The sequence below is a fragment of the Carlito syrichta genome, unplaced genomic scaffold, assembly GCF_000164805.1.
Source record: "Carlito syrichta isolate Samal-C Ts95f unplaced genomic scaffold, Tarsius_syrichta-2.0.1 Scaffold301673, whole genome shotgun sequence".
NCBI lineage: Eukaryota > Metazoa > Chordata > Mammalia > Primates > Tarsiidae > Carlito > Carlito syrichta.
The window spans coordinates 207,920-234,428 of NW_007245769.1; the positions used below are offsets into that span (position 1 = coordinate 207,920).

Genomic DNA, 26,509 nt, shown 5'->3' on the forward strand with positions numbered 1-26,509 from the left:
TAGAAAATTCTACTTTTCAGTGAAACTTTCCATGTTCATAGGAAATTCATAAGCATTCATGAAATGCAGCTCTAAATAAAAGTTATAGATATTAAACAAAAAGAAGAAGGAGAAGGAGGAGGAGGAGGAGAAGGAAGGAGAAAGAAGGAGAAGGAAGAAGAGGAAGGAGAGGAGGAGGAGGAGGAAGAAGAAGAAGAAGAAGGAGGAGGAAGAGAAGGAGGAGGAGGAGGAGAAGAAGATTTCCAAAATGTTGTAGAGTCAAGAGGAAGGAGAGGAAGGAGACGAAGGAGAGGAGGAGGAGGAGGAGAATAAAAAGATTTCCAAAAAGTTGTAGAGTCAAGATGTAATACAAATTGACATAATCTTAGCATGCTGAAGGAGAGTAATTCCTTTTATAGTATATGTGTTGCTATAATACTCCACATAAAAGAGGACACATTTTTCAACAATGCAGCATGCATGACACAGATGGGGGTAAGCTGCAGATCACACACCAGATAATTCAAGTGGTGTATTGTATTTTAAAAAATGATGCTAGATAACATGGAATGACTCTTGAAGAAGTAAAGCACTGACCAATTCTCTTTCATTCTTTCTAGTTGCTTTCTCTCTTTTTTGTGGAAAACCATTTTTATTAACTTATATTCACACAAGTATATATCCAAGGTGATCAATTCATAACAGCTTCTCTGATGAAAATTGAATTTTACATCTGACTGAGCTGTCACCACACCTAGTTGCTTTCTTTTTTCTTTTTTTTAATTTTTGTCCTTTTATAAGCTTTTATTTATTTATTTTTTATTATAAAGATGTGGGCTTTCTTATGAAAAGTTTTGTCATAGAGAATGAGGCTCCTCTGAAACTTGCTAATTTCTCTTTTTGACAGACAGTTGGATTTTGATAGGCCATTGTCAAATTAGAATTATTTGAAACTAGAATTTAATAACATTGTTTTTATTGTACTTATTTTTATTATTACCTTTATGACAAGCCACTAGATTTGTATTTCGGATCATCATCGCTGGTGGTCTGCCCTTGCTGGGAGGGTTTTTTCTGTTTTGTTTTGTTTTAAATTGCTGACTGTGTTTAGAAAATGATGTTAATGAAAAGGAGACTGACTTGTGGTTGATTTATTATTGCTCTCAAATTGCCTATAGACACTGCGCCCTTATATTACTGATCCTCCTCACTCACTGCTAGTGGTTAGTAGATAATAATTGAAATGCCTATTAAAATATGTGTTTTTCTGATAACATTTGCCCAGTCCAATAATTTAGAATAATTTGTATCTGTGTCTTACTTTCTTGTCTAATTGCAAAGAATAGCAGGTCAAAGAAGCTATATTGAGTAATGGTTAAAAGTATGGGTTTGGAGCCTGATCCCACTGATTCAATTATATGCTCACCCACTTCCTACCTAGGTGGTCATGAGAAAAATACTTAAACCTCATAGGCCCTACTTCCTTACCTATAAGATAGAAATAGTTATAGTCTAGTTCTCACAGAGTTGTTGTGAAGATTAAATAATATTTAATATTAATGTGATAATTCACATAAAGTACTTAGCATAATGCCTAGCACATAATAGGATTTTTAAATTATTAATATGCCTATTGTTAAACTTCTTTGGATTCCCTGAGTCATTAATAAAATGATTTACTTACATTTTCGGTGTTTACTAATTTTTTTAAATAAGGAAATATTATAAAGATAAAAAAAGCAAGTTTAATTATATAATTAAAATACTGAAGAAAAGAGATAATGTTCACTGGGCCAGTGTTGTAGGATAAATTGATAGTATACAGAAATTTTAAAGTGATCAATGTTCTTAAAAGAACTGAAAGTACTGACTTGAGGGTCTCTTGACATTCGAACTTATGTGTAATTTTTAACTTCTCTTTCATAATACCAGTTTTTAAATTATATGTCCTCAATATTGAATTTAAGAAATGCTTGAAAAGCTAAGATGTAATTATTTTTATTTAGACATTATAAAAGTAGACATGGTGAATCATGACATGCTTATATTTTGTGTTAGTAATTCTCAATTTTCTCTGGCTCAGTGAAATGTCTTTTATTCAAGAGAAACTGCCTGAATACTCAGAGTATTGAGTTCTTATAACTCTTTGTGATTTCTGGAGGTATCTTCTTGTGCCTCTGTGATTCCTCGGTAGTTAGCCAGTCGGGATTTTTACTGCTCAGTGACTGGTTGTATCAAGGACCTTGTGGTTTTGAACATTACAAAAACCACACTGGAAGAAGTGAGCAGTTATCCCAACTAATCCTTTTTCCGAAGCAGGAATCATAACGGGACTGAGTGTATGTTAATTTCAAAATTGCTAAAGTCATCTGAAGAATTTCTAAAGTACATATTTACAAAGTGATATGAGAACTCATTCTCTATAAAGAATGTATAGAAGTAGCTAGAAGTAACAATATAACCTTTCTAACTTCCAGATATACAAATATAATTGTTAAAAGGCAAGTTGTGTGATCCTTATATAACAAAAACCATGATTAATTGAAATTAAGTAACATAGTACATTTCGTGACTACATTTTGTTTTGGGGATTCAGATACTAATTACAAAGAAGATTATAATATAAACTGACTCCCTACTTTATTTAAAAATTGCAATCTAATAAAAATGTTCAGAATGAAAATCCTAAAGCCACAGCTGCTAAGTGATATAAGACAATTTTGTCAATACAATTTGCAAATTACAATAAAGAAAATCAGATTGAAACTTTAGAAATGCCTTCAACAAGTTGAGACAGGTTTAGATGTTGTGCTTTCAATAGCTCGATTAATTAAAAATTTATGGTAAATAACGTGTATTATTTAAAAATAAATTTCCAGAATTCTGAGACAGGATTTATATTGAGTCTGTCACTCACTATTTTAATACTAATTGTTAGCACACTTAATTCCTAAAGAATTGGTTTCAATAAGCTAAAACAAATAAATATATATTTATTTTTTTAATCTATTTTTATTGTAAAGATACGGGGTACAATTCAGGGTTAGGTATACAAACATTGGTTATGCAGGTACACTTGTTGATGAGGTATGCTCCTCCCTCTCCTAGCAGTTTCCCTCAACTACCAATCCCATTCCACCTCCCCTGACAATTCCCCACTGCTGCCAATTCCTTTCTTATAGTATTATAATTGTTCAAGGTCCACTTATAAGTGAGAACATATGGTACTCTGTTCTTTGTTTCTGTGATAGATCACTGAGTATAAACGACTCTAAATCTATCCAAGTTTCTGCAAAGTCCATAAGTTTGTTCTTCTTTATGACTGCATAATATTCCATTGTGTATATGTACCACATTTTTTTTTATCTAGTCCAGCTTACATGGGCAACATGGTTTGTTCCATGTTTTTGCTATTGTGAATAGAGCTGCAACAAACATACATGTGCAGGTATCTTTTTTGTAGAATGATTTGAATTCCTCTGGTATATTCCCAATGGGAGAATTGCTGGGTCATATGCAACGTCAATTTCTAAGTGACCCCAAAGAAATACAATAGATTATCAGAGATTACTATGTACACTTATAGGGAAACAAACTTGATAATCTAAATGAGACGGAGGACTTTCTGACATCACACAACCGCCCCAGGTTAAAACAAGAAGACATTGAGACACTGAATAGACCAATAACAACCCAGGACATTGACTCTGTCATACGAAAACTACCTACAAAAAAAGCCCTGGACCAGTTGGCTTTCCAGCAGAATTCTACAAAATGTACAAGGAGAAGCGGATGCCAATTCTACTGAAAGTAGTCCAGGCAATTGAGAAAGATGGAATTCTCCCCAAATCATTTTATGAAGCTAATCACATACACTGATACCCCAACCAGGTAAAGATCCAACCAAAAAAAAAAAAGAGAACTACAGACCAATATCCCTTATGAACATAGATGCAAAAATCCTCAACAAGATTCTAACAACTTGGATCCATAACACATCTCAAAAATCATCCACAATGACCAAGTAGGCTTCATCCTCAGGATGCAGGGCTGGTTCAACACTGCAAGATCATAAATGTAATTAAATACATCAACAGATGTAAAAAGAGGAACCACATGATTATATCATTAGATGCAGAAAAAAGCTTTTTATAAAATCCAGCATCCCTTCTTGATTAAAACCCTCAAACACATAGGTATAGAAGGAACATACCTCAAAGTAGTAAGTGCCATCTACGATAAACCCACAGCTAACATTGCTAAATGGACAGACACCAGAAACATTTTCCCTGAAAACTGGAACAAGACAAGGATGCCCACTCTCGCCCCTCTTGTTCAACATTGTGTTGGAAGTCCAAACTGGGGCAATTAAATAAGAGAAGGAAATAAGGGGTATTCAAATAGGAAAAGAGGAAGTCAAGTTATCCTTCTTTGCTGATGATATGATCCAATACATTGAAAATTCAAGATATCTGTCAAAAACCTGCTTGTACTGATAAAGGACTTTGGCAAAGTCTCAGGGTACATTTACTTTAAATTTTATGTTTATATTTACAACAAAATGACTACTAAAACATTATTGAAGATGTACACATATTCTATTAATTTGTATTAATTTAGATGAAATATTAATATATAAATTTAAATTAGAGATCTGACTGCCTATGTAAGACATATAGCTCATACAATCCAAAAATGATTTTGAAGACATTTGAATTATTCAAATTTTAATAAATAATATCACTTTATATTTCTTCCGGAATTTTTTTTCTCAAATATCAGTTAAAATCCAAGGATATATCAAAATGAGAACATTTATACATTGAGAGTGTGTCTCTGTCTTTGGATATAGAATTGACAAGGGATGTGATTATAAGGACAATTTAATCCATAAAGGTGAGAAAACTTAGGTAACAGGAAAGATCTGTTCTCTATTTTTTTGTCTATTGGCCTTGAATAATATTTTCTAAGTCACTTTTACTTTAGATCAAAGACAATTCCTCATAGAGAATTTCTGGAAATATTCTTTTCACAATTTCTCTGAAGATTTTGTAGACATTAAAACAATTAGATGGTTAATATTTCAAAGGACAGTAAGAAACAACAATAACAAAATCATATCCTTAACCCAGCAAGAGGTGACAGAGTTATTTCAAACTAAATCCTATACCACCTCTCTCTTATTTTTCACATGACCACTGAGCAGGAAGAACAGTGGCTTTTTAAAAAATCATCTTCTTTTTAAAAATTTATCTTTCACGTGTGTCTGTATGTGTGAATGTGCGTGTGTGTGTCAGGATATCACTCTGTCACCCAGGCTGAAGTACAGTGACATGACCAACAGTAGCTTAATAATATGAAAAATTTAGGGTGGTGGGTCTGCATTATAAGCATTAAATTTAAGATCAATTGCCATCAGAACCATCAACTATACAACCTCTGTTAGTATACACAAATCACAAAGCCAATAAATGGTATAGTAATAACTCAATAATGCATGTTTTATTCTCTTTATCATATGATGACTTCTAATGTTAAAGACTGAAAACAGTCTTTTGTCATAAACAAAATCTGATACCACTGGGATTCTCAAAAGGATTTTAACATATAAGCATAAATCTAAGTTTCTTTAAAGGAATAAAAAACAATGTTTTCTAGAAATATATTCATTACCAGTTATTGGTGATGATAAAAAGCATTACAATCTTTAGTTTATATATTTTTGTTCACTAACATACAACATAACCATATAGTCATGGTACTAAACAAATTGAATAACACCTAAAAATGCAAATGGCTGAATATTCTGTATGAAAATTGCCAACCCTAAGGATACTTGAACAGAATCTTATATAACAGAATCTTATAAATTAAAATAAAGACAAATATTTTGTTCTAAAGATAGGTCTAAGAAGACAAAATTTTAAAAATTCCACATTTCTTACATATTTTGTGATTTTTTTTCTATGAAGTATCTAATTGTTATTCTTTCCACATACTACTAAAAATCTGCAACTTTTGTGTGTGTGATTTTATTTCTTTTTTTTTATAGAACGAAATATACTAGGCAAAGTATGAGGAAACCAGTATGACATAGATGAGTTTTCAAATATAAATACAACAGAATACAATTCTGACTCAATTTCTTTAAAAAAGTTAAACTGCATCAGTCTAGATTTCTTATTTTAAAAATATATTGTTTCCCTCCTTTTCGAACTCAATTATAAACCCCACTAGGCAAAAAAAAAAACCTATTTCCTCTTATGGTGTTTACTGTAGATCAATCCAGAGTCTGGAATACTTGGCATGCCTCCTAACTCATTGTGTGAGTTTCTTTTTAGCTTTGTGGAACAAAATTTAAATCTCACATTTTCCTTTTATTGTTAAGAGAGAAATAAAGAAAGAGACATCAACGAATAATTGCACATCCTTTTGGTAGAAAGTCAATGCATAAAAGTTACTGAAATCAATGCATGAAAGCTATAAAAAAACTAAATGTGTTCATTCCACTTAGACTATTTAATTACTCACATGTAGGTCATTCATTTTTTTGTAAAAAAGCTAGAAGACAATTTCCTCATCCCATTCATACAGATGGGCTGTCCTTCTAGAGTTCTACTGGGACTAAAACATTTCAATGTAGAAGAGTTGTTATCGCCTGCACTCTCTCTCACATACACACTCTTTCTCTCTTTCTCACACACACACACACACACACACACACACACACACACACACACGTCATTGGCAGAAAAAGGAGAAAAGATTAAATTTTGCAAAGCAAACAAATGAATAGGAAAAAATCATGAGTTACCAAAAATTTTACCATAGAATATAGTGATATAGTAATAGTCTAAAAAATGTACTGAATTAACAGATGCTGCTTTACACATAAGAAATAATTCCTCCATATTCCCAAGTTTTTCAAAAAAATACATTTATTTGTATTACAATTATTTTTAAAGATTAAAAATGCATCAGGAGTTAAATTATTATCTTAATAACAGGGAAACTGTTAGGGGAGGGAGGGGCATACCTCATTAATAAGGGTACCTGCATAATCAACGTTTGTATACCTAACCCTGATTTGTACCCCAAATCTTTAAAGTAATTTAAAAAATAAAAAGTAAGCTTCCATTAAAAAAGATAATAGCATATTTTACATACACATCATGATTTCAAAAGAACATTATAGAGCTATATAATCGTTTTCTAAAGTTTTAGAATTAGATTGAGAATCGGTCACACAGATTTCAGTAACACTTACACACCAGGCAATATGTCCAAAGTATATTCTGAGAAATAGTAACTTCATAGACTGTTAAGTGCTTTTTTACAAATCATCTGGAGTCAAATAATATAGAATAAAAAAAACTGGAAACTAACAAAACAATGTGGATTTCATTTCTCTTGTTCATATATTATATTGTTCCACAGCTTTTTTGTCAGGATATGAAGTAGAGTGAGCAAGTGCCACCACAACCATGAGCAAGATATGATATAGAAGAAGGTTCTGTCAGACAGGTGGGGAAACTAAAAATTTCATTTCTGGACCCTGAGAGATTGCGAGGGAAAAAAAAGAGAGAGAAAGAAGCAAAAGTTACATGAAAATTTCAACTGTTTATGTCCTTAATACAGGTAATATGGGGATAGGCCAAGACACTGAGAAGATGAGTGTCACCCTGACTTAGTTTTATCTTGAGGAGAGACTAAGCCTGTAGGAGAAACCTAGTATTGGGTACATGCCACACTTTTTTTTTTTGAGTTGGAGTCTCACTCTGTCACCCAGACTGGAGTGCAGTGGCAGCTCCCAGCCACTGCAGCCTCGACCTGCTGGGGCTCCGGCGATCCTTCCACCTTCCAAGTAGCCGGAATTACAGGCATGCACTACCACGCCCGGCTGATTTTTCAATTTATTGTAGAGATGAGGTCTTGCTGCCCAGGCAGGTCTCGAACCTGCGGGCTCAGGCAATCCACTCACCTCAGCCCATACCACACTTAATAAAACTTAGTAGAGATGTTTTGACATTAAAAGTGGATGGTGGTTAGGAAGATAGGCATGAAGCAGCATTTCTGGCTCTTCAAAGGACCTGAGAGTTTTATGAGATCTGATCCTCCTATGAGAATCTTGGCTCAAGAGTTTCCATACACCAACAACAACTTAAGATCAGGCTGTAGCTCACCAGGAAAGGAGACTTGGAGATACAGTAAAAGCTACACACAGACAGTGCATAATGATGTCCACTCTCCACAGCACAGATAAGAGTCCAGGTTTCAGATCAGACTTAGCAGAGAGCAACAAGGTTTAAGAGGCTGTAGACAGCCCTTCCTCTTTCCCAACTGCTAACATGAGGCATGCAATCCCACCAATATAAATATCTAAGAAGATATTTATAACGACGTTGTAATACCATATGTTAGGAAGTTTAAAACCTGTCTCCCAGCATCCTCCCTCAAAAACAACTCTCCCCCCCCAACCACAATTTTTATGCTCACAAGTCACAGCCACATAGGATAGAGGCACTGAGGATGTTCTGATCATCTGTTTGCTAGTCAAAATATAGCACATATATTTATAACCTATATTTAAATTCAGAAAACACTGATTAAAAATACTACACAGATGTCCTTACAAAATATTTGTAAGAGTGCATCATTTTCAGAGACACAGAATTTAGTACATCATCTTTTCCTGTGCCTAAGAGCACAGAACACTTCCTCCGGGGGGTATCTTGAAATCATGGAACTAACATTTTCTAAATGTTATTCTAAATGTAGGTTGATAATTTTTAAAAAATAACTAAATTCATAAATAACTAGATTCAAAGATCATGAATTATTTTACTATAGCTTTACTCATCAGTACCAGAGTATCCCTCTTGAGGCTCACTCCAGGCTCTCCATCCTGAGTATAATTGAGCATGTTACTGACTGTGGGGTTGGCAGAATCCTGCCTCTGGATTCTGTCAAGTCAGCTTCAAATGAGCTTTCACACAAGGTGACAATTAAAGCACCTACGCAGGGAACTGAGACTTCATGGTTTCTGTAGCACAGGTTGCGGGAAGTGTTTCGTGCCTGATTTGCTAATGAATGTTTAATAATTGTAACATGTAGAAATAACCCTCACTAGGGAAATAGTGTTTACACTTATTAATTTACTGGAGTACTAAAAATGTTCTTCAAAATAATAAAGAAAATATAATATCATTATGTAAATCTTTAAAATCCTATTAAACTATCGGGCATGTATTAATGGATGTATATTTACATAGCAAAAGTTAAGGGGGAATAAAAGCAAAACAATACATGTGAATGATACATGACCACTTCAGGGCAGTAGGAAGACGAGAGGGGGGAAATACTAGAGGTGGGTTTTAGTGGTTACTGTAAAGATTTAAATGTTTTAAGAGAGATATCATAAGCCAAATGTCAAAATCTATTAAAAATGCTCTATAGTACTTATCATGTAATTTTATACACAAATATACAAATCTGTATGTCAAATATGTGTGTGTGTGTGTGTGTGTGTGTGTGTGTGTGTGTGTGTGTGTGTGCATATATGTTTGTTTTTTTAATACAGAATAGCCCTCCGCCACCCAGGCTGGAGTGTAGTAGCATGACCAAATTCACTGTAACTTCAAACTCCTGGGCTCAAGTAAGTCTCCCACCTAAGTCTCTCAAGTAGCTAGGACTGGAGGTTTGCAAGACCACATCCAGCTATTTATTATTATTTTTTAAAACTTTTGCATAGAGATAGAATCTCTCTATGTTGCCTGGGCTGCTCTCGAACTCCTGGCCTCAAGCAATCCTTCTGCCTCTCCCTCTACACAGATGTCCTTACAAAATATTTGTAAGAGTGCCTCCCAAAGCTGAAATATTTTCTAATTTGATATGTAATGCTTTAGCTTTTTAAGATAAATGTGTTTGTTACATTCTTATAGCTTGTAACTGTAGCTTGAGTAGGCTGGTTCAAATTTCCTAGTGACATGTTTAAAGGAAAATAAAAACACATGTTGATATGTCCTATCTTTTCATTTGAATTTGTTCAGTGTCATGTTGGAAGAACCAGGCTATGGAAAGTACAAAGCTATTGTGGGGGCCATGGCCATTGGTATTCTAAAGGTTCTCTGAAAAATCACTTACACAAAGCAGATTGATTAATAGTGTTATAGGCCAAAGCTCAGGGAATAGGGTTTCTTACAGTTCTCATGTTTAATTCAAAGTTTTTTGTCTAAATATACTGAGGTAGTTCCTTTGAGAGTTGTAACTTCTACCCCTCACCCCCAAGGAGTTATAAAATTTAAAGTCCACATGGTTGTAAATCTCAAAAGTTACTCTGAAATGTCAACATGGTTAGGAGATATTGGATAATACGAAAACTGCCTACAGGACTGTTTTATTCAGCCTCCAAATGAGTGAAGGGATTAGATCTTGAGTCATATCCTTGTTAATTTATCCACAGGGTTGGTTGAAGTGATATAATTTTAAGAAAGTTATACACCTACTGGCTCACTGGTTCCGTTTCTCCCAGTCCTCTGCCTCTTGTTTCTGATTGACTCAGAGGGAGACCAGCTTGTTTGTTAGGCCAGAACAATAGGAGAAAAGGCATACCAATTTATTTAACATATGTATATGGGAGCTTTCAGAATGAAGACTCAACTTCCCAATGAGTTACAGAAACTTAAATACCATCTTGAAGTTACAGAAAATATGAGCTTGGATTCTGGTAAAGCTGGTTAAGGAAAGGGAAAGAGGAAGAATTCTATTCAGAGGCAACAGACGATTACTAGGGAAAATGATTGGATCTGAGTAACAGAGATTAATTTCTAAACAGTTTCTTTGAAATTTAAATAATCCTTGGAGACAGTCATTATAATCATAAAAGGTTCTGCTTAGGTCACATCTTGGCCATCTTCTCTACAATATATAATGAGATAACAGGGAAGGGAAGCTGCTTTCTTTGGGAGAGGCAATGAGGGAACAAGGAAGAGAAAGTTAGGCTTTCAGAACCTAAGGCTTCCTCAACTCAGCATGTCAAAATGCCATTATTTGGGGTATCCGTTTCTGAGCCTCAAGAGTACTGAAGGAAGTTCAAGCTCTTCTCACAGCTCTAACTGGTATGATTATAGCTAGCACATTAATTAAAGACCATTAGCTGAGTAGTAGGTAATAAACCAAGACTGCTCAAATCAGCAAATAAAGCTGAGACAACTTAAAGATTCGTTTTGATGATACAGAATTCTAGATTAGATGAAAGGATGACAGGAAAAGAAAACAGAAAGCAAGTCTACAGAGGAGAGGAAATGATGTGACAGAACAAATGGTGAATTCTAGGAAGCTGGTGTTATGGTCCGAGTAATGCTCAGCTGCTCTCCTTGATACCAACAAGTCAAAGGGACAGGAAACTGGTAGAATGAAGTTTATCTCTGAGTTCAAATCCAGGGAGCAGAGCCAGACTTGAGGTCTTTCTAAAATGGTTCTGCTCACCTTCCAGGCTTTTATAGTACCTATACAGCATTGTATAGAACTTGAGTTTCAGCTGCATTTATCATCGAGGAATTTTTCAGTCCAGACTTCCTGGTGCCAGGTATCAGAGGTATCTCTTAGCTCTTATCAGTAGGGCTGGCAGAAATGTTAATCAAGCTTGCCATAGAGTAAAGGGAGTTTACAAGGCCTAAGATATCATGCATTAAGCAAAAGTTATACAAATCACAAAACTTATTATTATATTGATACAAAAAGTTATACAAATCACAAGGCTTACAATTACATTGATACTATATTATTCAAACTTATAACCACTCAGTAAAAGGGAACAAATGGAGACTTGCATCTTTCAGCTGATTGAGCATAGACTACAGGGAAGTCAAAGATTCCCTGAGGCTGCTTACTGTATGAGCACAGGAGATAAGGGGAAGTACACCTTTTATTAGCTCCCAGGAATATTGTTCAGGAATGTACAGGAACACTTGAGCCTTTGCCATGCCCTTGTCTAGGGGCTGTGACAATATGGACAGACATTAGAAGGTCTCTGTATCACTGGGGCATGAGTGCAAAGTTGACCAAGGAAGCCCAGATAGAAAAATAACAGAATATTTTAGAAGCATTGAAAGAACTAAGAGTTTAAACTATAAACTGGGAAGAGAGAACATAATAGAAAGACACAAATTTTGTTACCATCTTATGAGACAGATTGCAGAAAAAAATTCAACTATTTTACTAAGCAGAGTTATGAATCTAGTATACAGCTGTCAAATCTTTAAATCCTCAATTAGTTTCTGAAATAGAATATGGCAGGCTGAAGATGAAGTAAATTTGAAGTTGAAATTTCAAATGAATATTGCAGAGCTGCTACAATTAGGATATTTTACTTATTTTGGTTAGGCATTCAAATACGGTGTTTGTCAAATATTGTAACAAATATTAAAACAGCCTTACAAAAGCAGTCAGCATCTATTTCATAAAATGGTATTTATGTACAGTTTAAAATTTTTTTTATCCTATTGAGTATAATGTACACTATTCGGTTGACAGATACACTAAAAGCCCAGATTTTATCACTCTATAATTCATCCATGAAACCAAAACCACTTGTACTCCTAAGTCTATCGAAATTCTTTTAAAAACTGAAAAAGTTGGGGCCGAGCTCAGTGGCTCAAGCCTGTAATTCCAGCACTTTGGGAGGTTGAGGTGAGAGGATTGCCTGAGCCCAGGGATTCAAGATCAGCCTGGGCAACATGGTGAGACCTCGTATCTACAATAAATCAAAAAATTAGCCAGGTGTGGTAATGCACACCTGTAGTCCTGGCTACTTGGAAGGTTGAGGCTGAAGGATCGCTGGAGCCCAGCAGGTCAATGCTGGAGTGGCTGTGAGCATGCCATTGCACTCCAGCCTGGGTGATGGAGTGAGACTCCAACTCAAAAACAACTTTGTTTTTCTCTGGGTATATAGTTAAAAAGCGTAAACTCCCTTAAACAGAAAGAAGTAATTTTATAAGAACTATTGACAACTCTGAAAACAATGCTGTGACTATCTTGTCACAACCATTAGGCTAGTGTAGATTTAAATCTTTACTTACACAGAAAAAGAGTTAAAACATGTTTTTTAAAGATTTTTATTCAATTAATCCCAATGTGCCAATTTTTACAGATTCATAAACTTAGCCATCTCAAAAGCTAAAAGTTAATAGGATGAAACATTTTACGTCAATTTAAATTTTTTTAATTTATATATAAATTTTCACTAAGACTCTTTTTTTTTTTTTTTTGAGTTGGAGTCTCACTCTGTCGCCCAGACTGGAGTGCAGTGGCCGCTCCCGGCCACCGCAGCCTCGACCTGCTGGGCTCCGGCGATCCTTCTGCCTTAGCCTTCCAAGTAGCCGGAATTACAGGCATGCGGCTACCACGCCCAGCTGATTTTTTGATTTATTGTGGAGATGAGGTCTCGCTGCCCAGGCGGGTCTCGAACCCGCGGGCTCAGGCAATCCACTCACCTCAGCCTCCCAAAGGCGCGGAATTACAGGCTGAGCCACCGAGCCCGGCTAAGACCCATTTTTAAAATCTGGACTCCTAAACCATATTTAATCTACATCAATTTAAAGTTTCTTTAAATTCTAGATTAGCATAACATTTTTCCACAGATTGAATATTTGTTGTTAAATTTGCAAGCACTCATAAAAAATTACACTGGACTAAATCCAATATACATTTGGTATTCTAGTAAATATAAATATAAAACAACTTCTGATCACTGGTCCCATGAGCACAAAGGTGGGATTGGCATAGTGGATACTGCTAGGAGAGGGAGGGAGGGAGGGAGGAGGAAGGGTGGCACAGGGCAACTCACTTGGTATCTGGTCCATTGTCGGGGGAGAGAGGGCCCGCTAGAAGCCCAAACTTTAACTGAATGCAACTTACTTATGTAATAAATCCTCACTTGCATCCCACAACTAAAATAAACAAAATAATAAAATAAAATTATATAGAACAACTAAAAAATACTTTCACATTATTGTTATTTTAATTCCCTATGCTATATGTGTATTTTGTTGTGTTAAGTTATACTGTTTTTCTATAGTTGCTTGATGATAGGTAGAACAAGGTATCAAGGTAGAACAAACTTCAATATTAAGACTTTAGAATTAAAAGAATCCAAATGACACAGAACTGTAGATAAATATTAGTGCTGAAAAATAAAAGGTAAGACCTAGGTGAACTCCAAGAATATAGTAGCATCTCCTCTTAAACTTAGCACTGGGAAAAGAAAGTATGGAAGGCAATCAAAACCAAAATCTTGCACCAGGGAATAGGCTACATACTCAAACAATACAAGTCTATTTTACATCCTGCCAGCTCCTGAGGATCTAGAACATGTGAAATAGTGAAACACACCCTCTTTTCTAGAAAAGATCCATCCCTACCCACAAAGAAATACAACCAATTCAAACAATAAGAATTTGGTACAATAGGTTAACCTCTAAGAAGGTTATTTATTTATTTATTTTTACTCAAAAACATCAAAAAAGGGAATCATCCCAGAGTGTTAAAATTACTAACATAAATATGTGACATTTCTATATGTACTGAGGACAGAAGAGGAGCAACAAGATGTCTCTTATCCCCTTCAAATAAGAACTGTAAATTACTCTGCTAAGATATGAAGTTTCTTTAAATTAAATTAGTATCTGCCCTCAGTAAAATTTTATAGTGTATAGCACAAATCAAATGGCAACTCTCTTCCCCTGCCTTCCTGTGTATGTACATGTGTGTAGATATATTGGCCTGGAACTAACAATAAATAATACTTGTGGCCGAAAGAATCCTATACAACCTCATTACTGAAAACATTTAAGTATTTGTTCTCTTTATATAGATGGAATGATATGGATCTATGCTGTGTTCAAAGTAGATGCTTTGGTGTCACAGAACTATGGATTTATAGCCCAGTTCCATCACTTGCTAACTGTGGGACCTTATATGTTACAAAACTATTCCCATATGCCTTATCAATAAGATAGGGATAATAAAAAGAGTAAGGGAGGTGATCACTATAAAGCCTCCGTCACATTTCCTGGGTCATTGGGTTGGCATCATAATTGCTATTATGATGATGATTGATAATTATTGATTTGCACAATATAATCTACCAAGAAGAGTGAAATCATACCAAAGTGAGGAGGAGACAATAGAGCAAAATATAGAAAAAACACTCCATCAAGCAATTATTCAGAGTTAATAAGTCATTATTCCACTTTGTTTTGGTAAATGAAAACACACAAAAACCAGAAAACCCGCCAATAATAAAAACTAGTATGTAAAAGTCCTTAGTAATTGCTATGGACAAATCGGTGATGAATGTAATTTGAGGCTTTGTTAATTGATTGTGAAAACCAATTCCACAAAGTGGTAAATGGTACCTTTATGGTACTGTGACAAGCTTTACTGGTTGCATATTCGAAAGACACAATTATACGAAAGATGGTATTAAGAAAATCATTTAAAACCATGTTATTATTGCCAGTACTTATGCATGTAGCTCATAAGTTTTGTTCAATGTAAATGGAATTTCAGAGCACTTAAAGGTTTTTCATTATTTTCATTTTTCCCATGAAAATTAAATAAGAGCAGTGTGAATTCTAGCAAATGCATTTAACACAATTTTATGAAGTCTAAATGTCCAATCTAGCTTGGACAGACTTTCTCCATTCTAATCAATTACTAGATTTAACACTTTTTGCTTTCCCAACAGTGTCAAATTAGTATATCTGGTAACAAAACAGGCTCAATTAATGTTCAATAAATGTTGATCAAATGAAGTATACATAGCAACTACTCTTCATTTCTGTCTCACTGTTGACATTTTCAATATAGAATCAAGTGCATTAAATAAAATAAATATATTCTCCATTTCTGTGATGTTAAAGAATAATTATTGTAAATAAAGTAATTTAATTTAAGCAAAAATATTAATGTTTCAGAAACAAATGCTAGTGATTACTGTCTACTAAAGTAGCACAGATGCTTTTATTATCTTTTCTTTTTTCCCACTGTTCTTAAAAAAGAACAATAATCATTGAATGAATAGAGAAGCTTATATATATAAGCAGACAAATGAATTATAGAACAATATAAAATAGTGTTTCCTTATTTCCATTGACTAAACATTAATATTACAATGTGCATACATTAATTACTTAATTTGTCTTTTATAAAGTTTTAGGTTATATCAAGCAATACTGCTTCTTTCATCTTATCATTCAATGCTTTTTTGTAAAGTAAATAACTTAAGTCTTAATGGCTATGAATACAGAGATAAAATTTTCTCATGTAAGATTTTATCTTTATCAGAATTGCGATCAGATTTGTTTCACTGTGGCCATCTCAGATGGTGAGACAGACGCAGATAGATAAGATCCACATTCACAAACACTTACCACAGTTGGCCTCATCTGATGCATCTGCACAGTCTGGATCCTCATCACAAACCCACAGCTTGGAAATGCAATGCTTTGTAGTTTTACATTGAAAATAGTCTGGAGAACAGCTGTTTTCAGCTTAAGAGAAAAACTTCTGTTAAAATATAGCTTTGGAGAAGAACAGGCATTTTATTTATGAAAAGCAATTATATAGCCAAATATTTAAGACAGTTTATTGAAATGTATTGTCTTATAATTAATGGGCTTTGAAGGCGAGAAATTTTAACTTTTAATTACCTATAATGTGCTCTTAGTGTCTTTTCCAGTAGAAATAAAGAAAACATATTTTTGAAACGATACATTGATAAAAATCAAAAATTTCCCCCAAATTCCTGAGTAGCTAGCTAGAAACTAATTTTAAGAATAAAGAATTCAGGGCCTTTCAAAATAATTTTTTCCAGGTAAACTAAAGAATTTATAACACATGCATTTTTATAAATGGGAAAAGATTGAAATTAAAAGTCATTAATGAGGAAATAAAAAGCATAAAGTTTATCAAAACCTCTAGAAATTATGTTGAGATTTTGAGAGAAGTGAACATCTAACCCAGACTGTAAACTACATCACAAATCCTGGTCAGATTAATGGATCAGCTTCTAGAATGACTAACCATAAAGAACTGGTACTGACTTTATTCTGAATGCACCATCTTAATCAAATTGCTGGATGACTGCACATTATTTACTGATAAAAGTTTTTGAGGAATAAAATAAAACTTTGGCAAGACAGAAATGTTGACAGCCATTCTATTGAAATCCTGAAACTTGTCAGGTGCTCTGTCCTTCAGATCCTCTGTGTGTGCACACATGTGCATATATACATATATTATCAACTGTGTTGCCTCCTAATGTAATTTGATTTTTGTTTGAAAATGCTAATATGTGATAAAAACAATAAAGTGATATTTTACTATTATTCTTTCAAGCAGTCTGTTAATATATATTAAATAGAGTATTATTTAGCTTCTTACAAGTAATTTTGTCAGTTTTTATGACCAGATTTTGTATTTCCCATTATAGGTGCAGCATGTATTTCATGGGAGAGAAATCTCTAATTAAAAAAAGAGTTAATTTCAAGTAATGAATTAATCAACAGAAGTAAATTACCTGTATCTACTTAATATGAGCAAAAAAAAATCAATTTATGAAAAAAAATCTATAATCAACTGCAATGCTGTATTTGATGCTTCCCTTAAGGATGATACAGATACATGGATGTTGTTCATGTTTTTTATAATCTCCAAGTAGCTTTTAAAATAAACATCACACATGTTTTAATTTTATCTACATTTTTTTATATAGAACTTCTTAGATAATTCATCCCAAATGGCGTCCCATTCGATAAATTGTTGTTCTATTTATCGATAAATTATACATTTATGAAGCATAGTAATAACTTTTGGATCTATTTCAGTTGGGAGTCAATAGTAAGACAAGACGGAGCATTTTGAGATGACTTACGACAGTCCCTTTCATCTTCCTCGTCACCACAATCATCTTGTCCGTTACATCTGAGGTTAACTGGGATACATTTCTGGTTCTTAGTACACTTGAACTGACCAGACAGGCAGACATGAGTGTCTGGAAGAGAGAGAGAATAAAAAAATCTGACTTAAGACATGTGTCTGAATTTCAATCAGCACAAACATAATCAGTTAAGAATTAGATTTATTTTTATTAGTTAGAAATGTAATCACCTACCACAGTTGAGCTCATCAGAATTGTCTCCACAATCATTCTCTCCATCACAGATGAAAGCTGGCAGAGCACAGAGTCCAGTCCCACACTGAAATCGGCCTGGCTGACATTTAAATTCAGCTAGGGGAGAAAACAAATAGGTATTGTAGAATGGTAAGCTTGGCTTATGGCTTCGTAAACAGAGTATTTCTGATATTCAGAATATTTATTCTATTATTTTATTTAAAATATCCTGAAACACAATGCAAATGTGCACATCTAGATCTCTATTAGGTTCACAACTAAGTTATGAACAACTCAGATGATATTTCATAAACTAAACAAAAGAGGGTAGAAATTAACAACATAAAATTACAAAATACAAATTTTCAAACATATAAAAGTCTCCTCATTTCTATCAAGTGGTATTGAGAAGTTAAGTTGTATAATAAAATGTATTGTGATTATGAATTGTTATTCCAATATCATTTCTTCTTGATCACTTTGCTGCCTGTGATGTTGACCTGTTCTCAATACATATTCTCCAACACTACTTAAAGCAAATGCCTCCTACCTTTATCACGTTGTAAATCAGATTTGTTAATAGTTATTGCTATAATCCTGTTATGATAAATGAACAATATATTATAAAGAGTAAATATTGAGTAAACAAAGTTTCATGAATAATATTAATTCACCTGAAATGGACATCTTTTAAGCTCCAGACTTGGAATTCAAATCTAGATCTGACTCTGGTGTTTTCTCATAAGCTTCTGACTAGTTTCTAATGCACTAGTTACTAATCACTGACTTTGAGATTAATGATACAATCTTTATTAGTTCAAATTTTGACTCCAACACTAATAAATGGCATTTTAAATTTTCTTTTGAAACAAATTATGCCTTTATAAATATAATACTAATTAAAAATTTAAACATTCTTTTAAAAATAACTTAATATATGCATTCCTCCTATAGAAGAGACTTCTAAAATAATCAAAGTCATTTATCTCCAGTGTAATGTTTGTTAATTAATCACACTTAAGGTTTAAACTGAATGATAAATAATTTTCTTTTACATTAAGCATGTGTATTCCTTCTATTTCCTTTTGCTTCCTAAATAATTTTTTAAAAATATTTCTTTGCTATCAAAACAACTCACCCATAAAACAGGTTACAACTAAAAGGTTTGGAAATAACTGGGAAGTCCATCTGATCATCATATTTGTTTCTAGAATAATTCTTGCTATGTTAGAGTATCATAAGAAACAAAATTACAAACTTACGATGCCAGAGAACTCTTGATGAGTCACTCTTAACTATATTTATAAAATAAAATTGGCAAGTGTGTAACTCTGGCATTAGGCTTTTTTGTTTTCTCACATGAAGTTAGATAGTATCTATGTATTTTAATATCTGCAACTTTTGATAATGCAGTTACTCAAAAATAAAATCTAAACACTCACAGACTCATGTATATAATGTTCCACCTCGCCATGACTCTACAAGTAAATTGTCATGCCCATATATATATTCAAAGCTATCAACCCACCAACTACAAGAAGAAGTTTAGTTGTTTTGCTAAAAGACCACTGAGATAACACCATCAATAAAAACATGTAGGACTACTAGAAGAGAACATGGGAGAAAAGCTTCATTATATTGCTCCAGGTAAACCTTTTGGATAAGATCCCAAAAACACAAGCAACCAAAATAAAAATAGACAAAAGGAATTAATTCAAATTAAAAAGCTTTTACACAAGACCAACTATTAGATGAAGAAAAATATTTGCAAATGATACATCTAATAATGGGTTAATGATCTTCAAAATATATAGAGAATGCAAACAACTCAAGAAAACAAATAACCCAGATAAAAAATGGGCTAAGGAATCAAACAGGCATTTCTCAAAAGAAGTCATGCAAATAACCAAAAGGTGTATGAAAAAACGTTCAACTTCACTAATCAACAGGAAAATGCAAGTAAAACCACAATGAGATATTACCTAACAACTGTTACAATGGGTGCTATCAAAAAGAAGAAATTAAAGTATTGACAAGGATGTAGAAAAAGGAGAACCCTTGTATACCATTGGTGGAAGTGTAAATTAGTACATCATTATGGAAAATAGTATGCAGGTTCCTCAAAAAATTAAAAATAGAATGATCATGTGATCCAGCAATCCACTGAGTATATGCAGGTATACCTCAAAGATATTTCAGATTTAATTCCAGACCACTGCAATAAAGTGAACATTGCAACAAAGCAAGTTAAAAAAAATGTTTTTGCTTCCTAGTTCATATAAAAGTTAAAAGATTCAGGTGGCATTGTCTTCCAATAGAGGGCTGTTTCTTCTACATTGAAAATCTGTTGCTTAATGTAGTCACATTCTCTTAGATAGGTTTTCTGGATAACTTGCAGCAGCTTCTCTAGCAGCACTTGCAACTTTACCTGTATGTTTATGTTATAGAGACTTCTATCCTTGAAGCTCATGAATGAACTTCCTTTAGAGACATACTTTCATTTTGACTCTCGCAGCATTCATAGAATTAAAGCGTTTTAGGGTCTTGCTATGACATCTGTGTGTTCACTGGAGTAGCACTTTTATTAAGCTTAATTATTTCTAGCTTTGTTTAAAATGAGAGATGTGCAATGTTTCTTTTCACTTGAACATTTAGAGACCAATGTAAGATTATTAATTGGCCTAATTTAATATTTTTGTGTCTTAGGGAATAGGAAGGCTCAAGGAGAGGGAGAGACAAGGAAGGACAGGTGGTGAAACAACCAGAAAGCACACACACATTTGTAAAATAAGTTTTCTGTCTTTTATGGGTGCAACTTGTGGGGCTCCAAAACAAATACAGTGGTAATATCAAAGAAAAACTGATCATAGACCTCTATAGTAGATATAATAATAATGAAAACATTTGAAATAGTATGAGAATTTTCAAAATGCGTTATAGAGAGACAAGGTGAGAACAAGCTGTTGGAAAAAATGGCACCTATAAACTAGTTTGTTGCAGCATTGCCAGAAACCTTCAACTTGAAAAAACACAATTATCTGCAAAGTGCAATAAAGTGAAGGGCAATGCAATGAGATATGTCTCTATATCCAAAGAAAATAAGGTCAGTATGTTGAAAGATACAGATGTACTCCCATGTTCACTACAGCTTTATTCATGATAACCAAAATATGAAATCAACCTATATATCCATCAGTAGATAAAAAAGAAAATGTGGTATATTTACAAAACAGAATACTACTCAGCTTTTAAAAATAAGGAAATCCTGTCATTTGTGACAGCATGGATGAACCTGGAGAAACTATGTAACTGAAATAAGCCAGTTATAGAAAGGTAAATACAGTGCATGATCTCACTTATATGGTGCCCTAAAAAAAGTCAAACTCATAGAAATGGAGTACAAAATGACGGTTACTAGGGGATGGGGTTATATGGTACTCTAAAAAAGTCAAACTCAGCCGGGCTCGGTGGCTCAGCCTGTAATCCCGCGCCTTTGGGAGGCTAAAGTGAGTGTATTGCCTGAGCCCGTGGGTTCGAGACCCGCCTGGGCAGCGAGACTTCATCTCTAGAATAAATAAAAAAATCAGCTGGGTGTGGTAGCACACGCCTATAATTCCGGCTACTTGGAAGGCTGAGGCGGAAGGATCGCCGGAGCCCAGCAGGTCGAGGCTGTGGTGGCCGGGAGCGGTCACTGCACTCCAGTCTGGGCGACCGAGTGAGACTCCAACTCAAAAAAAAAAGTCAAACTCACAGAAACAGAGAGTAAAATGATGGTTTTTAGAGGATAGGGATTAGGAGGGTTTGGAAGATGCTGGTCAAAGGACATAAAATTTTGTTTAGACTGGAGAAATTAGTTCAAGAGGTATATTGGACATTATAGTGACTACATTTAATACACAATATATTGTATGCTTGGAAATTTCTAAGAAAGTAGATTTTAAGTATTCTCACCAGTAAAAAAAAAAAATGAGTATATGAGATAATGCATATGTGAAATAGTTTGATTTAGTCATTTCACATGAGTGCGTGTCTGTAGAAATATAAACATCATGTTGTATACCTTCAATATATACAACTTTTACTTGCCAGTTTAAAAAATAAATAAATACAAGTAGATATTAGTACTAACTAGGATAAGAATCATACAGAAGCTCTTATATATTAAGTGTCTCTTGGATACCAGTGTCTCAAAGGACACTTTAATATTTGACCACCATATATTCTGAAAGTAGGTAAATGTGAAAAACTCATTATACTGAATCTGTAGTTAATTTTTCCTGTCAGTATAATTTCAGCATGAAATTTCAGTCAAGATTATAGTTAGAGTTTAGAAGTTGCAAATATTTTATTTTATTTTTTTATTTTTATTTTATTTTATTTTATTTTTTGAGTTGGAGTCTCACCCTGTCGCCCAGACTGGAGTGCAGTGGCCGCTCTCGGCCACCGCAGCCACGACCTGCTGGGCTCCGGCGATCCTTCTGCCTCAGCCTTCCAAGTAGCCGGAATTACAGGCGCATGCTGCCACACCCAGCTCATTTTTTGATTTTATTGTAGAGATGAGGTCTCGCCTGCCCAGGCGGGTCTTGAACCCACGGGCTCAGGCAATCCACTCACCTCAACCTCCCAAAGGTGCGGGATTACGGGCTGAGCCACTGAGCCTGGCAGAAGTGGCAAATATTTTAGAAGGAAGAGCATTGGGTTATATTAACTTTGTAGGTCATTATTGTGAAATTTCCTCAGAGAATAGTGAGTCTGGGCAAGAAAGGTCATTTTCTTAATTAAAGGACTAAATTGACATGTTGTTCTTATTTATTTTTATGAATTACCAAAGTCTTTGTTTACTATATTATAGAAAATTTGCTTTATTGGAGGGAAAGTAATAACTTTATTTTAATAAGTGAATCTCAATAAGGTCACCAAAATGATTTCTTCTTCCTTTGATATTCCTTTAATTCACGAATTAACAAAAATTATAATGCAGGCATAATATCATACCTATCCCACTGAGATACTACTCTTTATATGTTGCCTATCATAGTGAAAACAAAAACCATATTTAAAAAATAATAAAGCAGTGGATATTTCAGAAACATAAAGATTACAGCAGAAAAGTAATGACTTTTATGACATTTTTCCCTCTTGTTGAACTGATTGCTTTCAGTTTTCAAATATATAAACTATGTGAAATAATTTTAGTTGCATAATAGACTTGGTAGTGACCAGAGAGATGGCACACAGTTCATCTAACTTACTATCCAAAGTCCCTAACTTTGAAACAGCTTTATAATTAGGTGGTAGAAAGTTCTACAGCAGAAAGTAACTAGCTTTCATGAAGACAGTACACCACCTTTCTTCAGTGAAAGCCTATGGCTCTTGAACTAAACTGTGAAGGTCAAATCTTGGCAACCGTCCACTGAGATGTTGAGGAAATTATCATGCTTGACTACAAGCAACTTCAACTTTACAGGACACCACTGGAGTGACCTATGGAGTGAACTATAAAAGGATATCAAAGAAAAGTCTGCTGATTGTCCATTACAACCAAAGGTACCAAGCAATAAATGCTAGCTTAAAAAGCATCATCTACGTATGCCAATCACAGTCAGATGTCAATACATAATTGGTAGTCACTTAGGGTAACTGCTAAAGACATATTAAATGCCTAACAGCAACCAAATGATTTGCATTAAAAAATTTCAACTTTTAAATAGTTTTCTGGATTTTAATCCTGACAGAAAATTTGAGTGATTATATCCCTTAAAGGTAAGATTTCAGTAATAGAGTGCTATTCTGAAAAGTTGCCCATTTTTTGCTTCCAATTTGGTTAAGTCAAAGTAATGCTGCTTGTTACTCCACTGATGACTACCTGAATTAATGTAGTTATTCTACAAGTAATCATATTTAAGATATAAAAAGAAAAAAAACTAACACAAATTGTTGATGGTGTAATTCTAAATAGAACAGTTATCAGAGATACACCGAAGATATTGCAACAATTTTTGTCATATCTTTAACATATGACATATGAAACTTTTCTATTTCAATTTTGGACAAGTATCAGAATGCAACATATCAGCTATAGTTTCAATTTTCCATGTCTGAGATGTAAGAAACTCTAAATTCTGAATTCCAGCATTTGCCAGTTATACTCACGACAATCCTCAGGTTCATCAGATCCATCACCACAGTCATCCACGGTATCACATTTCCACCAGAATGGAATACATTTATCAGTTTTGCAGCGAAACTTTAAAAAAGAAAAAATTGAAATGCACATATAATGGAATTTTAGAAATTTACCAGGACGGCACAGTCTAGCCCATTCTCTTGCTACAACTGTGAGTAATAGTGGTCTTAGAGCATTTCACAACAGAGAACAAATGCAAAACAAGCCACGGAATGATCTACCAGGAGATTACATTGTTGAAGAAAACTTCTTGAGATTTCCTAAGCACACAGACATGCCCTCTTATTTGCATGTTATCTACAGAACTACTTCTGCACTACAACCGCAGAGAGGAGAAGTTGCTAGAGAAAGCCTGTGGTCCAAAAAGCCTAAAATATTTACTACCTGGCACTTTGCAGAAAACCTTTGCCAAACATTCAACAGGGCAATAAACATCAGGAATATCAGAAAAGATATCAAGTTGAACTAGCTTGGACAATTTGATTTAATTTAATTTCATTGCATTTTCTTAAGAATCTTGGGCAATTCAATTATAAGCTCTTAGGTGGTGTTCTTTAGCCACCAAATGAGGATCTAAAGATAATCTAGAGAATCCTTTTCAGCTCTGTCAAGCTGTGATTCCATAAAATTTCCTGAATACAGAAACGACAGCATATAGCCATAATGAATATCTACCCCACATAAATGTTAGATACACTTCCTTAAGGCAGTTGAGGTCAACACAGCTCTTTTCAGTTTCCATAATTCTTAATAAAGACATATGATTTTTTTAGGATAATCAAATATAAGTTATGATAATTTTTAAAAAGAGTTATAAAGCTCAATAGTCTGTTGGTTTTTTAAAAAAATAAAAGCACAGAAGAAAACTGTCATAATAAAACTTGCTCTCAAATTTCCTAAAAAAACTATTCATCAAAATATTTATTAATGTATTTTATATTCTATCATTTTTTCTATTTAAAACAGCTGAAAAAATAAGCATGAGAAAGTTAATAATTATGTTATTTATAGAAATAGAAATATTATTCCCTCACTTTAGAAATCAATTATAGAAAGTAGTTGAAATTATTATATGGCAATATGTACTACACTCTATTTAACATAAAGGTGACTTGATACTAGAGAAAAACTTAAAGTTATTATTGCATATTACTTTTATGAGGAAAATGATCTAAACTTAAATTCAGAGCACAAAACTATAGTTTCTATTCACTTCACTACTAGCCAACTGTTCCAAAGAAAAGTTAATTTGTTCCTTAGTGATCTGTGACCACAAGCTAATTTCTTTTTTAGCAACATTCAGATAGAAGAAACTACAGAAAATCACATTTCTTATGTAGAGAGCACATGCATTTGAAGTAAAAAAGATGCACTTTAATTTATTAAAACCAAATGATAAAGTTTAGTTAATTGCTTTTGTTATAGCAAGTTATTTTCTCTTTACTTTAATAGAAATTCAGTGAATAACATTTATCACAATATTCATTTGGGATTTAAAACATTTGTTTGGTACTTTTCTATTTTCAACAAGTTATTAATTTATTTTTGAAGTGTTTATGTTGTCACTCTCACGTGAGTGACTGACAGCAAGTTAACATTTATCTTAGCATGTTACATATAAGAAAGATTTGTAACAGAAAATATAACCTTGGTTTGGTTATCTCTAAGAAAAATGGATTGACAATCTAAGAGTTTGTTCATTTAAAATACTATTATTTTCCTCAAATAAGAAACCATTTGATGTTAGCTTTTGCTAAGCCTGTCTGGACATCATTGAATTGATTCAGGATAGATTCACATTATCATTTTTTTTTTCCTTCCAGTGGGAAAGAACAGATCACTGTAAATCCAAGGGGAGATCTGACTGTTAACTGATTCTCCCATATTTGCTTAGCCTGTGGTCATGTCTGTCATACTTTTTCATAAATTACCAGAGGGAAAAAATTACCTTTATAGATAGTGACTGTCTGGGGATATGAGGGAAAGCAATTGCCCTTAACATTAAATATTCCCAGTCATTATAATATATCAAAGCACATTAGTATGAGGACTCTAGGTCTCCTGAGTATTCTTAAAGTCTTCCCACTCAAGATTAGAAAAATATCTAAAAGATATATTTTTAAACTTATAAAATATGTCAGATTTAAATAAACACCAGTTGTTCAAAT

General features: G+C 33.7%; 1 protein-coding gene across 1 annotated transcript in view; it reads right to left on the bottom strand.

The window, feature by feature from the left end:
• LRP1B (LDL receptor related protein 1B) overlaps positions 1-26,509 on the bottom strand; it is a 1,912,798-nt gene that overhangs the window by 186,383 nt on the left and 1,699,906 nt on the right. The window contains exons 63-66 of the mRNA XM_008055101.2: positions 24,308-24,401; positions 18,155-18,271; positions 17,915-18,034; positions 16,413-16,532 (exon numbers count right to left, since the gene is read on the bottom strand). Coding sequence (XP_008053292.1) covers positions 16,413-16,532; positions 17,915-18,034; positions 18,155-18,271; positions 24,308-24,401 — 451 coding nt within the window. The remainder of the gene's footprint in view (positions 1-16,412; positions 16,533-17,914; positions 18,035-18,154; positions 18,272-24,307; positions 24,402-26,509) is intronic.